This window comes from Akebia trifoliata, chromosome 5, assembly GCF_017979445.1.
Source record: "Akebia trifoliata isolate Shusen 1 chromosome 5, ASM1797944v1, whole genome shotgun sequence".
NCBI lineage: Eukaryota > Viridiplantae > Streptophyta > Magnoliopsida > Ranunculales > Lardizabalaceae > Akebia > Akebia trifoliata.
Window position 1 is genome coordinate 4,919,005 of NC_141379.1, and position 16,263 is coordinate 4,935,267.

General features: G+C 37.2%; 1 protein-coding gene across 1 annotated transcript; it reads right to left on the reverse strand.

The window, feature by feature from the left end:
• Nucleotides 1–5,192: 5,192 nt before the first annotated feature.
• On the reverse strand, nt 5,193–15,313 carry LOC147401166 (putative prolyl 4-hydroxylase 6). Its single transcript, XM_086442346.1, has 8 exons — nt 15,088–15,313; nt 14,921–15,007; nt 14,775–14,832; nt 14,482–14,586; nt 6,295–6,352; nt 6,043–6,218; nt 5,900–5,960; nt 5,193–5,634 (listed from the first exon to the last, which is right to left on the reverse strand). Exons 1-8 carry the CDS (start codon nt 15,195–15,197, stop codon nt 5,333–5,335), a joined length of 957 nt encoding a protein of 318 aa, XP_086298472.1. The 5' UTR covers nt 15,198–15,313; the 3' UTR covers nt 5,193–5,332.
• Between the last annotated feature and the right edge of the window lie 950 nt (nt 15,314–16,263).

A 16,263-nucleotide genomic window follows, 5' to 3' on the forward strand; every position in this document is an offset into this window, starting at 1 on the left:
TATATTAAATAAAAAATACTAAAAACAAAAATAATCCATGCTTTTAAAAAAATCAGGATTTAATCGACAACTATCAAAATCATGATTTTCAAATTTTTGTCACTATGGGCCCACATGATGACTCACTAGTAAAATTCTCTGAAAAAAAATTAGTGGTGGGGAACAAAATTAGAGGTATTTTAAAATACCTCATATGCCTTCTTCAATCTCTTCACCTTTTACCGACCCTTGAACCCTTGACCTTAGGTATGCAAACAAAGCATTTCAACCACCCAAGCCTTAAGGAGGACCGGTACAGAATGATCTCGTGTTTGATCGTCATCTCTTCTAAAACACAGTATCACATCTCAACTTCAACAGATACTGAGTTGACTCGTCCGAGTAATATTATCTTATATTAATCAAATATTTCAAAATTATTTATTAATGATATTATAATTGTTAGTATTTCTCTTGTTAAAAGGTAGATTAATTGATGCTCAGTCACAATTAAAATACGGAAAGAGTCATCATCGATCTCTAATAAGTCTATGTGAGATCAGACCCTCAGTAATATCTTACGAAATGAAATACCAATTGATTGATCGATTAGAGATTGTAATATCTTGAAAAATGAGATACAACGCAATTTTTGTTAGAGAAACCAAATAAAAAAGTTTGCGTTCTTTTGAAGCGGGAGTTTGTTCAAAGAAACAAATGCCACGGCCATTACCTTAAGTCCCAAAAGTGGTAATACCTAAAGAGCTAACCGAATACAACCCATACCTTGTTGTAATGTCATTTACAAAATCATTGCCAAGGTGTACATTAAGGGTATGTTTGATAATAGTGTGTTGCGTGTGCTAGTTGTCAAGTAGTGAAACTTGAATGATTTCGTGTGTTTGGCACGGCCAACTTACGCAAGTTATCAACTCTCCCAACTCTCCAACTCTCTAAAAGGGTGCTTTTCAACATTCATCCTTAAGGATGAATGTTGAGAACTCTCTTATGTGAGAGTCATATGGTGTCCATTCAACTCACAATCATCTTCTTCCACAACACGGATAACTCCTCATCCTCTCTCTCTCTTCACATCCATCACCAAGCACAACCTCCTCTGAAACCTAATGGATTTTAATGATAAACCCTAATTCAAACTACTCTTCTACCCTATAAACCCTAATCATAACTCTAATTTTGCAAATTGGGGAAGAAACATAGATTAAACTATCAAACTAACAATTAATGGATGGATCAAATCTTATTCTTCTTTTCTATTTGTTTGTTGTTGACTTACTTATTTTATTTTATTGATTTTCCATCTTGCAATCCAAACACATGAGAGGGAATTGTGTTCTTGCTTCCCTTCTTATGCATCAATGTGTTGGAAATCATGCACAAAACTTGATTTCTTTGAAAAAACAAATAAAGAATTATTATTCTCGATCAAATCAACTTGGCTAAGAGATATGTAAACACTTCTTGAAGATAGTCGAAGCCTCCCATTTGTGCAAAGGAACACAACAATACTATTTATGAGATTCAACCTAGTTTGAACTCGATCCCGTTCCTCTACAAGTTTGCACTACTCGGTAGGAACTTGTACTTTGTCTCTTTAGGATGTCCAAAAGAAAGATGGAGAAAAATTCTCACAAATAATAAAGTGAAAATTGAGAGATATGAGGAAATTGAGTAAGTTCTTAAAAATCAATAGGGTTAGAAGTTTATATAGTAGTGGAAATGAATTTTAAAAAATGTATCACAATAAATTGATACATGTCCCACAAAACCTCTTAACTAAAGTGCATTATATATGTATTTATTAAATATATGTCCCATAAAACCTTCTAATCTTAGGTTTATCTTTAAATTCATTCATCTAGAATTAATGAATGAACATTGATTTATGATCCAACATAAATGTCATAAATCTTTATCAATGCACCTAGATCCATTAATTTAAGTTAATGAATTTAAGTTTGAACAAAATACAATGAACCTCTTTAGTTCATCTCTACACATTATGCACCTCTTTTAGAAGAAAAAAAAAAAATTAAAACTCAATTTAATGTTAAATTTGTTTATATAAATCATAATCCAACACAATGACCCTTGGATATTGGAACCAACAACGAGAGGGACACACAAAACATAGTTTTTGATTGAGTAAGGCTAGCCTTACCAAGGTAGTAAGATAAATCTTACTAAGGGTTGTTGAGTTCATCTTTTCACATCCAAAAAACATGATCTTATGCCACAAGATATAGATGACAAAATTCCATGATCTTTGAAAATAAAATTTATTTTTCACCGTTAATTTTAATTTGAATTTGGGAGTTCAGTAGCCATCCACTTTCAAAACATTGGATTAAGCCCATAAAACTTTTTTTTTTTTTTTTTTTTAATTTGTTTGTTCAATCAGAGTTTTTCCATGAAATCCAAAGGACTATGGTGTTGGATTTGTCGATTTCATAATCCATTTGAGCTTAAAGCCCTTAGCAATACTTGAAATCTTACTAAGTTAGAAAGTAAAGTGTTTTCCTTTTCTTTTTTTCCTTCTTTGTTAACCAAACACCAAAGTTACATTAACCTTCCGTCTGAACTTTCGCAAGTTGAATTATCACAAGTTCAACTCTCATGCCTAACTCTCCTTTTCCAAACATACCCGGGTTCCAATCAGTCCGCTTTCATCAGAGGAAGGAGAATTTTAGACAACATCTTGCTAGCCCATGAGTTGATTCGGAACTACCAAAGATCGAATTTATCTCCAAGGGGAGCTATTAAGGTCGACATAAAAAAGGCTTATGACACGGTCTCTTGGCAAGCTGTCCTCAAAAGCCCGAGTATCTTCAGGTTTCCGGAGAGGTTCATTTCCTGGATTAAGGGGTGCATCACAACAGTGTCCTACTCTATATCCATAAATGGTGCCCTTTGTGGGTGGTTTGAGGGGAAATGAGGTATTCGACAAGGGGACCCTTTATCCCCATACCTCTTTGTGCTAGTCATGGAGATCCTAAACCCCTTCTCAGATCCAAGGTTAGAGAAGGTTAGCTCAACTTGCACCCGAGATGCACCCACCTTAGCTTCACTGATGATCAGTTGGTGTTCTTCAAGGCCAACCTCAAATCAGCAAGAGCCATAGCCACAAGCATCAGAGAGTTTGGTAACCTCATCGGGTTAGAAGTTACTCTTGACAAGAGCAATGTGTTCATCACGGGAATTGGAAAGGGTGGAAAGAGAGATCCTTACAACGCCAACCCCTTCTTGAGAGAATGAATCAAAAGATTAAACTCTTGGAAGGGGAGATTCCTCTCTTACACGCAGGTAGAATCCAACTTGTCAGATATGTGCTCAATAGTATCCATATTTACTGGTGCAGCTGCTTCATTTTGTCTGTCAGAATCATCAAGTTGCTCGAAACCACTTGCTCCAAATTTATTTGGGGAGGTCCAAGCCTTCCTGGAAGGAGCCACAAGATTAGTTGGGCGGAGATGTGTAAACCAAAGCATGAAGGAGGTCTTCGCTTCACGAGTATGAGAACCTGGAACCAAGCAGCTATTTGTAGGTACCCATGGCTCATTGTGGCTGGAGAAGACACATTGTGGCTTAATTGGGTAAGGAAAGTACCTAATCAAGGGGAAGAGCTTTTGGTCAATGCCTTGCCCCCCTCAAGCCTCGCAGAGTTGGAGGAAGATCTCAAAGCTAGAGACATGGCGAAAGGGTTCACTCTCCACCTCATTGGCAATGGAGGCTCCACTAAAATCTAGCAGGACCCTTGGCACCCCCTTGGGATTCTTCAAACGAATCAGCAAGGAACTCAGGTTTAAGTCGAGAATTGGGCCTCAAGCTTTAGTCAGAATGGCCAACGGGTTGCCCAACCTAGGACTGCTTTACACCTTCGTAGAGTCATGCTGGACATTAACCATGTGCACATCCACATGGCATGGAAGATAGAGTTGTGTGGACCCCTAGCTCTGATGGGAACTTTTCGATAAAATCCACAGTGGATTCCTTAAGCTCCCCAAGGCAGATCCAAGGCTGGGACTCGCTGGTTTGATCCTCAAATAATATCCCCAGACACAGCTTCATTACTTGGCTAACTCTCAAGGGTAGAATCAGAACTCTAAAGAAACTCCGCAACTGGGGCATAACCAGGGATACCACTGGTATTTTCTGAGGAAATCATTCGGCACTTGTTCGTGGAATGCACCTCTGTCACTAGTGTGTGGAAAGAAATCCTTAACAAATGTATGATTAGGAAGCATCTGGGCACTTGGGAGAATGAACTCCTTTGGGTTATTTCTCATTTTAGAGGTACCTCTGTAGCTGACTTCATAAAGAAGGCTGCTTTTGATGCCTTTATTTAATGTATATGGCAAGAAAGATGCACAAGAATGTACTAGAATGAATCTAGCAACATTGGAAGGGTGTCTCGAAGAATCCAAGAGGTGATTTGGAAGAAATTCTCAGGCCAATTTGATCAAGTTGAGGACAATGCCTTCAACCGATCCTTTCTTGACGCTTGGGAGCTTAAAGCAACCTTCTCTCACAGGTTAACTACCTATTGCAAGTGGAAAAAGACTCCCTTCGGAAGTTAGCTTATGAATAGTGATGGCTCCCTTTCCCTCACTAGAGGAGGCTTCTGCACCTTGATCAGAAACCACGATGGGCAGCTTGTAGCTGCCGTGGCAGGTGGATCGCACCCCCAATCTGTTCTTATTCATGAGATGTAAGGCATTTAAGCAGTTCTTCTTCTAGCTATAAGAAGGAATTGTCCAATCTGTGGAAACCCTCTACCTATGCAACAGCATCAAAGGCATCCTCCACAGGTTTGAAGAAGTCACCTTCTCTCATCTCTTCAGAGAAAGCAAATAGGACGACTGATTTGTTAGCCTCCTTAGCTGCGATTGACACCAACTTAGAGCTTGATGCTCATGAAGTCAATGCTGACTTGCGTAATATCCTAGATCAGGATAGTAGTGGTAGTTTGTACCTAAGAGCTTAGCCCCTCTTGTTTCTGGTTTGGGTCTGCCATAACCCGGATAACCTTTCAAAAAAAAAAACCAATCTTGAGTTTGGGGTTAGTGGACCACTGAAGATGATAGAAACCAGGTCCACACACCCCATCTGATTTAGAAAAACAGCATAGCTTTGTAAGATATATCAGCAATGGCAATAAGAGCCGAACACATCCACCTCTGACAAATGTGACACGTCCCACAACAAAACAGAACAATTTCAATGTTATATTGTTATATACAATAGTAATACTGGGTTACATAACCGACCCAAAAAAAAATACTGGGTTACATAGAAGAACGAAACTCTCAGAACCTGAAAGAGATTGTTACAGTCAACATACATTGCAGCTCTTACGACAATATCCAAAAGAGTCATTAGAACCCACCATGTAAACAGGGTTCTTTTGACACTCACCTAATGCAGCCCACTTGGGACAGCTTGCGTTCTCATCAACACACTCCCCACTTGCTGTATGCTTTTGTGATTTATCGAAACTTCTCACGTGAATCCATTTGGTTGCAGACCACTTCTCACCCTCAATGACGGGGCAGCTCCCATGCAAGCTTTTTGGATCAGTTGTTGCATCAGGGTGAAGACTGAAGAACAACAAGGCATCACCCTTCACCGGTTTCACTGTCAACAGAAATTAAAACAATTCCAATAATTATTAAATATCATATTTAATATATTCAGTAAAATTTGATAGTGTATAAGCTCTGGCTTAAAAAGGGATTGGTCCATCAATTATTGACTCCCTTCACCTCTCTATCCAAAGCTTAACCAAGTCTTTCTCTTTCAATATTTTCAAGTTTGTAATGTGTTACCAGCAAATTGAGAGATGTAAGCTTTAAACACATAAATAAAGGTTCATTTCAACTTCAAGGTAGCATAATAATACCTGCATAACCATTTTTTGCACAATCAGACCATGTGTCATCCTTAGGTTGAGCCAATTTCGCCTGTAGTGTGTAGATGGTGAATGCTGTTATTGGCACAACAGGAACTTTGAAAGAATCATAGTGCTAATAGAAATCATCCTACCTCTGCATTAGGGAAGATGGTTTCTCCACCCTTCTCAATGTTGGACAAGTACATGAGTACAGTCGCAACACGGTGCCCCCCAAGTTCTTGATTTGCCTTGTCATGGAAATAGTCGAAATGTGGTTCATACTTTTCGCCGAGTTCATAGTGCAATATTTGTATGGCCTCCCCATTTTCTGATTAATCCAAATTGAATATTCTAGATCACATGAGATATCAAAAACAAAAACAGATGAAGACGTACAACATTACCGTCTGGAAGGAAGGTCCATGCAGCAATCCTCGCCTCAACACCCGAAACAATTTCATCCTTCCAAGGGGAAAAAATATATAAACTTTCCAAGCTTATAACAAGTTGTAACACATCAAATACACCAAGCAAGTACAAGTGTACAATACAACAACAAAAGATGGTCTTTAAAAATAAAAAGGCCAACAGCTAAGGTAATATTTCCGTAAGATAACTAAGGTTTTGGTAACCAGAATGAAAACAGCACCAAGTGTTGAAATCAACACCAAAAAAGTTCAATTTTATAGTAGATTCATTACTATGTAAAGCAATCATTTAAAAATGATCCCAAGGAAAGCATTTCTTGGATTACATGGAAATTTATGTGTAATCATAGAGGGGTGGCATGCCTCCATTTACTATCTGCTGATAGTGAAGCCCCAAAAGTCCCCTTTGTGACAAAATCGAAAAAACAAGTTTCCCTCTCTTAAAAAATGTCAATGGGCGGATATCTTGGATTACATGGAAATCTGTGTGCAATCATAGAGGGGTGTGCCTCCATTAACAATCTCATAGTAGCACCCCAGAAGTCCCCTTTGCGACCCAATTATTAGAAAAAAAAAGAGGCTCCCTCTCTTACAAAATGTTGATGGGAGCACCACCATTCAATCGTTGCATGATCTGGGCACCAAGGGAAGAATCCCGTCTTTAATTGCTATTATCAATATTCAATGTCATCGGCTGCTGTATACAAGTTGACTACACAAACATGGCCTTCAAGGTGGAATGCTTGGCCAATTTTTCCTTGGCCCTGAGGCAATATTTTCTGATGTAGGACGACTTAGGTTTTGATTGTGGTAGACTGAAAAGATCCTTCAGTTTAATTGGGTTCAATTTGAAGGTATAAGGTGCTGGAAACCGATGTTCTAAGGAATGGTGATTAGGGTTCAGGATCAGGATCCTATTGATGATAAAACTCTAAAATATTGCTATTCAAAATCTAAAATCTAGATGTATTAAATAAATAAATAAATATTAGAAACCGAAACTGCTAGATCCCAACCAGAGATTCAGTACTTCGGTTTGCCCAGCCATTCGGGGATCGTAGGCACTATAGAACTTCAGCTTGGTCCCATCCTTCCCTCACACTCACTCTTCTACAAGCCACCGACAAATTTACACACAATCAGAACAACAAATCTTGGGCATACTGTCCAGCCACAATGCTGATTTGAACAAAAGTTGAACTATATATGAATCATCAAAAGTCTTTTATGTATAATATTAAATGCGCCATTTGAAAATTGGACCACCACAATGAAGGCCAACTCATTATCTCTAGTGTTTTCAATATCCCTACCATGAAATCCAACCTTAAGTCATTCCAAGGAGCATTGGGTATAGGAAATGGAGTGTAGAGGCCCATATTGTAACGTTGACCTTCCACTAGTTGGCATCCCCAACATAATTTCACTAATCCAAGATCTCTTGTGAGACCTGGTTAATAGAATACATCCAAGGCTACAATTTTATCTTGACCAAAATGTCATTCTTATCCTCCAAAAAGTTCCCATAAAATATGTTCTCTTAAGAATCCCATAGGAGTGTTCAACCTGTTACATAGAAGAGGTTACCCTCATTTAGCCGATGCATCAAAAATTCTGATTTGGACCATGTTGTACCCCGCATTTTTTTCCTCTAAAGACCCCCTCTTGTGCAAATTCAACCTTGACTGCTTAAAACCTGTTACTGAAAGATAGTGTACACAATATATGAACTTTCCAGCTTAAGACACCAGACCCTTATGTTCAACTCTGGACAGTGCTTGAGATGGAAAGTGAATTCTTGAAGATATGAAGTCCATATGACATATAGAGCACTCAACTTCTTCTACAAATTAAGGTACCCTAAAACCTCGATGTTTGAACATGTGATCGACTCCCAGTGAACCAAATAGTATCTCCAACCTGCGGGACTGAATGACGCATAAAATTCAACATTGTTCACCGAATAATGCTTCAGGCATCATTAAGGCTCTCAATGAAATAAGCTAGTGGGCATACTTCTTAACATTGCTCCAATGCCAACTTGTTCTGTGTCATATTCGACTTTGAGTTAATTTAAGTCTGAAAACCACAGTACAAGTGCCTAGGTCATCCTCTCTTTATATATTTGAACGCAGTTGTCGCTGCTTTGGTCCATATGAACGGTCTACAGTGGAGGCATGCAGTGATGGAAGCCACAACTGAACTAAACTACAGGGGAAAAAACATGTAAAAATGTAGCCAATCCATGGAGGATTCAGATTCATGAATAGTGGGTGTTGAAAATGATTCGGTAATGGCCCACATTTTTTTTTCTTTATTCCTTTTGAGAATCCCAGAAATTTCTGGATTCATAAAAGTCCATTTTATTTAGTTTTTGATATACAGTTTTCATTCGGTAAAACCCTCATCACTTGTGTAAGACATTATTTATCATGTAAATAAAAATGTTATCAAAATACAAAACAACAAACTTGCTTATAAATGACATAATATCTCAATCACGACCTGAATAATAGTCCTCAGGGCATTGGTGAAGCAGAAAGGAATAGCTATCCACTCGTATAGATAGATCATCATTCATTTTGAATATTGTCTTCTACTCATCACTGGACTGAATAAGAATTTGATGATAAGATAATTGAACTAACAGACATGTTTAGCAAGCGATTGAATCAAGGAATCAAAAATCAATATTTCATAGTAATCCAGCGGATTGCACGACTATCAACGTACATCCACCAAATTCTTTCTTAGGTGTAAAGAAGTGATATGGACAAAGGCTCTCTTCTTTGAAACCTTGGAAAGCAACTCATCTACTTGTCGACATAGCATGTTTGATAGGATTTACGCAGTGTGCTACAAAAGTGGGCAAGTTAGCTCTTAGCACTAGTCGATGGGACATTGGATACTCCACATAGGAGGCAACTTGTTTGGTAAGTTAGTAACTCCTAAGGCACCAAATTAGAGATGTCATCGAGAATCTCTTTCAACTCCCTTGATTGACCAATTTCATTGTGTTGAGGTTAATTATATAGAGGCATGGAATGATTGAGGAAGAAGTTTCCATAGAATTAGAGTTGGGTGGTTAAAGCGACAGTGCACTTCTAGAGTACTATGAGATAGAAGCATACAAATCAAACTAAAAGGAAAATTTGATAAGACAACATTAAGAACAGACATGCTTTATAGAGATGAATGTTGAGTAGTCAAGAAACATCATGCTAATGAATTGATCATAGCAAAGATGAGGATGTTGAGATGGATGAGTGGAAAGAGTAGGAAAAATTAAGTCGGAAACAAGCGCATTCAGGAAATGTATGAGTAGCTCCAATAGGCAATAAACTAAGTGAAATCGACTGAGAGGTTTGGGTATGTTCAACGAAGGCTGGTTACAGCTCCAATTAGATGAAATATTCAAGTTCAAGGTCTTAAAAGACGAGTGGAAGTTCTAAAAGAACTTGGATGGAGAGAGTGAAATCAAATATGGGGGATTCCATCCACAAACGTAAAGTTTATGGCTGACCGATATTGCTCATCATCATTTAGCTATTGCAATTCTTTTCCTGATAGCTGGTCACATGTATAGAACTAACTTCAAGTCCTTCTCAATAACAAAGCATATGGCTTTGCACAAAGTATTATGGAAGAACATGATTCGTTTAGCCTACCACAAATCTTTGGGAGTCTCAATCTTGCATTGGATTCAACTTGATCTTACCACATTCTATTAAGAAAAACATATCTAGGCTTTAGAGCATATATATCACACTATGGTGTTTGAATAGTTTCCCAGAGAAAAATGAGATGTCCAGATCTGTGGGATGAACAATCATTTACCCATGTCACCTTGTATGGATTAGGACCTCGATCAACGGTTAACTATAGTTTTTCAACTAAATTTTAAGAGGCAACAAGTTTTTGTAAGTGTGAATTTTATTTTAAAATAAGCACAGAGCAAGAAGGAGGCCGAGATGGCCCCAAAAACAGAAAAATAAAGCAATAAAAAGAAAACAAGCCAAAACCCTAAATAACTACACTTCACAAAGCACATCTCATTTTAATACAAAATCCTCAAACGAAACCCCTATGAAATCTCTATTTAGCTTTAACCAAAATTAAAGAAGGCCCAAGATCTCCAAGAACACATCATGGGTAGTAGTTTCCTCACTCTGAAACACCCCTTTGTTTCTCTCCATCCAAAGACCCCACCCAATGGCTGAAGGAAGGATAACCCAAATATGTCTTCTTCTGGAAAAAAAAAATATTAAAGGCCCACCCTTCCAAAAGAGAGAAGAATGCTTAAGGGAAGACCAAAGGAATGTGAAATAAGCCAAGAAAACACAACCAAATATCACGTGAGAAAGAACAATGAATTAAGATGTGATTAGTCGATTCCGCATCTCTTGTGCAAAGAAAACAACAATTTGAATAAATCCATTCTCTCAAGATTAAATTATCCAATGTAAGGATACTCCCAAAGGAAGCTAACAAAAAAAGAAACGTTAGAAGGAACCAATTTAGACCAAATTATAGACTATTTGAAAGATCTATCAAAGGAGGGAAGTAAGGATTTGTAGAAAGAACATACCGAAAATCTATTATCCTTACCCCTAGTTCATCCTCCCCTAAAATGATGTGAATTTATGAAATCTAGAAGAGAAGCCACCTCGGTTATTTCTTAGTCTTTCAGATTTCTCCTGAAGCCCAAATCACAAGAATAAGAGTTACCATTGCAAATCAGACAACTTCGGACCATACTATTCTTCTTCAAAGAACAAACGAATAATACTGGGAATTGAGTTGATAGAGCAAAATTATCACACCAATTGTCTTCCCAGAATATAATCTTATCTCCTCTCCCCACTTTGAAACTCACCCCATCTTTGAACCACTCAAAACCCTTAAGAATTACCTTCCACAAACTACACTCATGGGATCCTTTTGCATCACCACTATACCAACCATAACTTTTGTCCCCATACTTGACCAAAATTACTCTCCTCCACAAACTTCCCTTTTCTTCCCCAAACCACCGAAGTCACTTACCCAAAAGAGCTTTTTTGTTAATTTCAATCCTCTAATCCCAAACCTCCATTCTATTTTGGAGTGCAGATCAATTGTGCCAATGCACAATCTACCTTTGCAATCAACAAGATTTTGGAGTGAAGATATTTATTTGGAGCCACTACATGTTCCACCTTTCTACTCTAATGTGAGTATCCAAAAAAATGAGACTTTCTTTAAAGTGCACCACACCCTTTTTCTTCAACTTCTTATATGCTAGGTTCTTCCTTTTTAATGTCTTCAAGAGCCTTATCCTTCATTAAATTGAGCCCCTTTAAAGGACATTTCATCAACAAAGCTATTTTGGAGAACATCCATCAATTCATCTTCATGATATTCTTATTGGGTTTGCTTCCCGATCTTCCCCTCCTTAAAACCCCAGCCCTTCCACTTGTACATGAAGGTGTTGCACCAAGCTTAGTACTAAGTCTAGTTGAGATTGGGTCATGTGGCTCTATAAGATCAACTACTATATGTCAACAAGATTCCACAAGTTTTCTCAAGTCTAGAATTTGTTATGATACCATAAATTGATGTGGTACATGCAACTTAGGGGGTTCAATAGCATTAGATTGAAAAGAGTTTAGGGTTCAATTTAAATGGTCCGTTATTGCAAATAAAGGTTAGAGGCTAGGGTTAGGGATTTAGGAGGAATGAATTTTAAGACTATTGGTTGCACTAGATTATTTTTTCTATCCAATGAGAAATAAGCAAAGAAAATTGGTCCTTGGAGGGAAGGTTACCACCAAGGGTCTTCTAAAAATTAAATTTTCTTTTTTGGAAAGTATAAAGATTTTGTAAATAAGGAAAATTAGAAAAAGTACTAGGTAGACCGAGATTGCCCTCAAAACAGAAAACCAATCACATGGGCACAACAAAACAAAAACGAAATACAAGCAAAAAGAGCAAAACTACGAGCTACACAAGTAATCCCTTCCAAACACAAAATTTTCAAAGAAAACCCCTATGAATTCCTTGTTTAACTTCGACCAAAAGAACATTAGCCCAAGTATTTCCATATAGACCATGTGCTCATTTTTCACCTTGCCTTTGAACACCCTATTGTTTCTCTCCTTCCAAAGACTTCATGTTATGGCTAAAGGAAGAATAGACCACAAATGCCTCTTTTTATGAGAAAAGATATTATAACCACACCCTTCAAGCAAGAAAAGGAATTTATTGGAGATAACCCAACTCATACGAAGTAAAGAGAGAAATGAACCCAAATATCTCGAGAAAAAGGGCGATGAATAAGGGTATGATCCACGGACTACCCATCTTTCATACAAAGAGAACAAAAATTGGGAGTGATCCACCATCAAGATATCAAATTGTCTAAAGTGAGAATCCTCCCTAAGGAGGCAAGCCAAGTGAAAAAGAATACTTTATTTTGAACAAAAAAATGACCAAATGGCATAGGTTGGGTATGAAAATGTTGACCTTAGAAGAAGGGATTTGTAATTAGAGCTAACAGTGATCGTTAGTCTTGACCTACTCCCTCTTGTCATGATCATTCACCCTAAGTTGGATTTCATTTAAAAGGTTGAGAAGAGATGTCTCCCAATCGTTGAAATTCCTCCTAAAACCCAAATCCTAAGAGTAAGTATTCTCATTGCGAATCAGGCACTATTCATTTGAACAAACTCAAAGAGCAAGCATACAAAGATGGGTATTGAGATGTCAGAGTCGAATTCCCACATCACCTATCTTTCCAAAACCAATTCCTATTCCTAGAACCTACCCTTAAACTTATCTCTTTCTCAAACTCACTAACCTCCTTCAGAATCCCCCTCCACACACTACAACTATAAGTTCATTTCACCTCCCCACTATACCAACCAAAGCTTTTTTCACCATATTTCCTATGCACCACCCTCCTCCACAACCTTTCCCTCTTCTCACCGAACCTCCATAACCATTTACCCAAAAGAGCTCCATTTGTCAACCTAAGGCCTCTAATCCCCCAACCCCCCATTCCTCTTAGGGGAACAAGTGATATTTTCTACCTCCGCTTTTATCATTCCACACAAAAATTCAGTGTCACCTTACCCCCTATTCACTAAGAACCTACCGTCTCTAGCAAAATCAAGTTAAATTCTAGAAATACCTTTCTAGACAATACATATATACAAGGTGTGAACCTCTTCATTATCCCCCACAAGATCCTAGTCCATATTTTGAGGATATGAATCTTTCCCAAATGTTAGAGACTTCCTTCTCCAAACCTCCAAAGCCCTTTTTTAACAAAGCCTTGTTTATTCCTTTGAGATTCCTAATCCCCAACTAGCCATTTTTCTTCGGAGAACTTCTACTCTACCAAACTATATTTTTGAGACTCCTCTAAGTCACTCCATAGAAAATACCTTATTAGTCTTTCCAATTCCCTGGCTACTACATACTTTTATTGGATATCAATTGATGCTCAGCATGTTTCCCCGAATCCCCTTGTCCTTGAATATAAAAATACTATATGAAATTTTGCCAATTAGCCTCTCAAGGGTAAGTTAGAAAAAATGGTCCAATGTAGTGGGGCTTTGCATGGTAGAAAGGCTAAACTAAATTTGGTAACTCCTACCACAAGAAGTTTTGCCTAGTGATAACAAGTTTCCATGTTGTACTAGTGCCAAATAAGGTTACCAATATTGAACAAACCCAATGTACAATCCTGCTCACATAACCAGTTAAAGAAATTGAGCAAAACTGGTAGTTCACCTCTCTCTGACACCTTTTCACCATTTTATTAACCCAAGTATGTACAATGCATTGTTCAAAAAGTTTAACCATGAAAAGGTCTACTCAAGTGCATTGAAGAATATAATAAAACCCTAGTCTCCATCCAACATGTTAATCATAAAATTACCTTTTGCAAACATTTACCCCTCTCAAGGGTTGAAGATTCGACCTGTTATTATCTATATTTGGACTAATTAGTCAAATATAATTGGTTGCAAATATTTCACATGGTACAGATAGATTCTAATATATGTATGTTTGAAATAATATAATCTCCAAAAGAAACAAAAACCAAAAAATTGCACAAAATTAAAATACAAACTACCCACAATTCAAGATCAAGAGAGAGAAATTAGGGAAACTCACTTGTTGCTTATTAAGAAACATGCCTGAGCTCGTCCGAACTTCACTCATTATGCTCTTACCCGATTCGTTATCGGCTACCATTGATTTTTCCATCTTATCCCTCGCCTGTTCCCCACAAAATAAACACCAAATCAAGAATTTCCCATACAGATGTTTATGAATTAAAACCATAACTTGGACCCCCCCCCCCCCCAACAAAAGAAACAAAAAAATTCTGAAAGAGATCTAAAGAGATTTTCTGGAAGAATCAAACAAATGCACAAAGAAATTTTCCTTTATTTCCCCATCCTCACCAGATTAACGAGGTGATCACATTCTTCTTCTGAGAGAAAACCCTTGTACAAGAAAGCTCTGTACGACACCACCAACACCATTACATCAGAAACCCAAAATAGTAGAAATCCATTAATTACAGAGAGAGAGAGAGAGAGAGAGAGACCTAGGATGCCAAGAGAGTTGGGTAACTTTCGTGGGATCGAAACCAGTAGAGGGACTTGTATGCTTCAATCTAAGGTGCGATCCCTCCCTGAAATTAATAAAACAACCAAATGCAATTCAAATTCTTCAATGAAGGAGGGAGAGAGAGAGAGAGAGAAAGAGAATTACATCTTCTTTTCACCAAGCCAACCTGGAAGTAGAGATGATTGAGAGAAATTGGGTGAAGAGATAACGAAGAACAATAAGAGAAACAGAGGAGCAAAACCTCGAAAATCCATTTAAACTGCTTCTTCTTTGTATCTCCACAGAGCGAAATAGAGAAAGAGAGAGATAAAGCGTTTGTTGTGCTCTTTAAAGGGTCTCTTCCGAAGAAATAAAAAGAGTCCAAGCGGCCCGCCTTGGACATTTGAGAGTTATGAAAGAGAAATCTGTTGTTGGCCTCTTGAGGAGAAAGTATTCCCTAGATTTTCACTGTTCGATGATTCACGAGGACAAAAGGTATTCCCTACAAGCACATACTTTTAACGGTTAGGATTATAGGAAGTTGTACTCCCAGGGAGGACAGAATAGTACTACATTGTTTTCGTGGGCCGCAACGCAGTGGGCGCCCATAGGATTTTCGTTGGACTTCTAATTCAAACTTCGGAGTGTTGTTTACGTCGAGAAATTTCCTTTAATATTTTTACCAAACTAACTAAAATTTAATTCCCTAGACTATGTCTTTCGAATGATTCTATTATTTGCTGTGATAGTCAATTATTTTTTAATTTGATCATATATAAGGGTGTCAGTGGGTACCCATTTAGTCGAATCGAAACTGAATATCCGATTCTAAATCACTTTTTATTGGAACTAATTAGAATTGAGTCTAAAAATGAAATTAAACCGATAGGAATCATAACTATTAGGTTCTATCCTACGGATGCTCAAACTCGATTTATTTTATCATTTATTTTTATATTATTAATGATTTAAGGTATTTTTTATTTCACAAATAAATGTATGTTATATAAAATTCTTTTATTTTTTATACAAATTATCGATTGAAATTTAAAATGAGTTATTCTTCTAAAATACTATTAATTTTAGTAAAAATAAAAATTTTATTTTTGAAAAAAATAATTAATTTGTATCTTAAGTATATCAAATTATAATTAAATTAATAATTTTATTCATAATATATTAATTTTTTTTATAATGATTTGAAACACTTTTTTTCTCATTCGATTATTGAGAATCGAAACTAATGGATACCTGTGATTTTTAACAATTCCAAATCCGATTCCATTTATTTTGGAATCGGACCCAGAATTAAAATCAACTCATTGACACCCCTAGTCACAT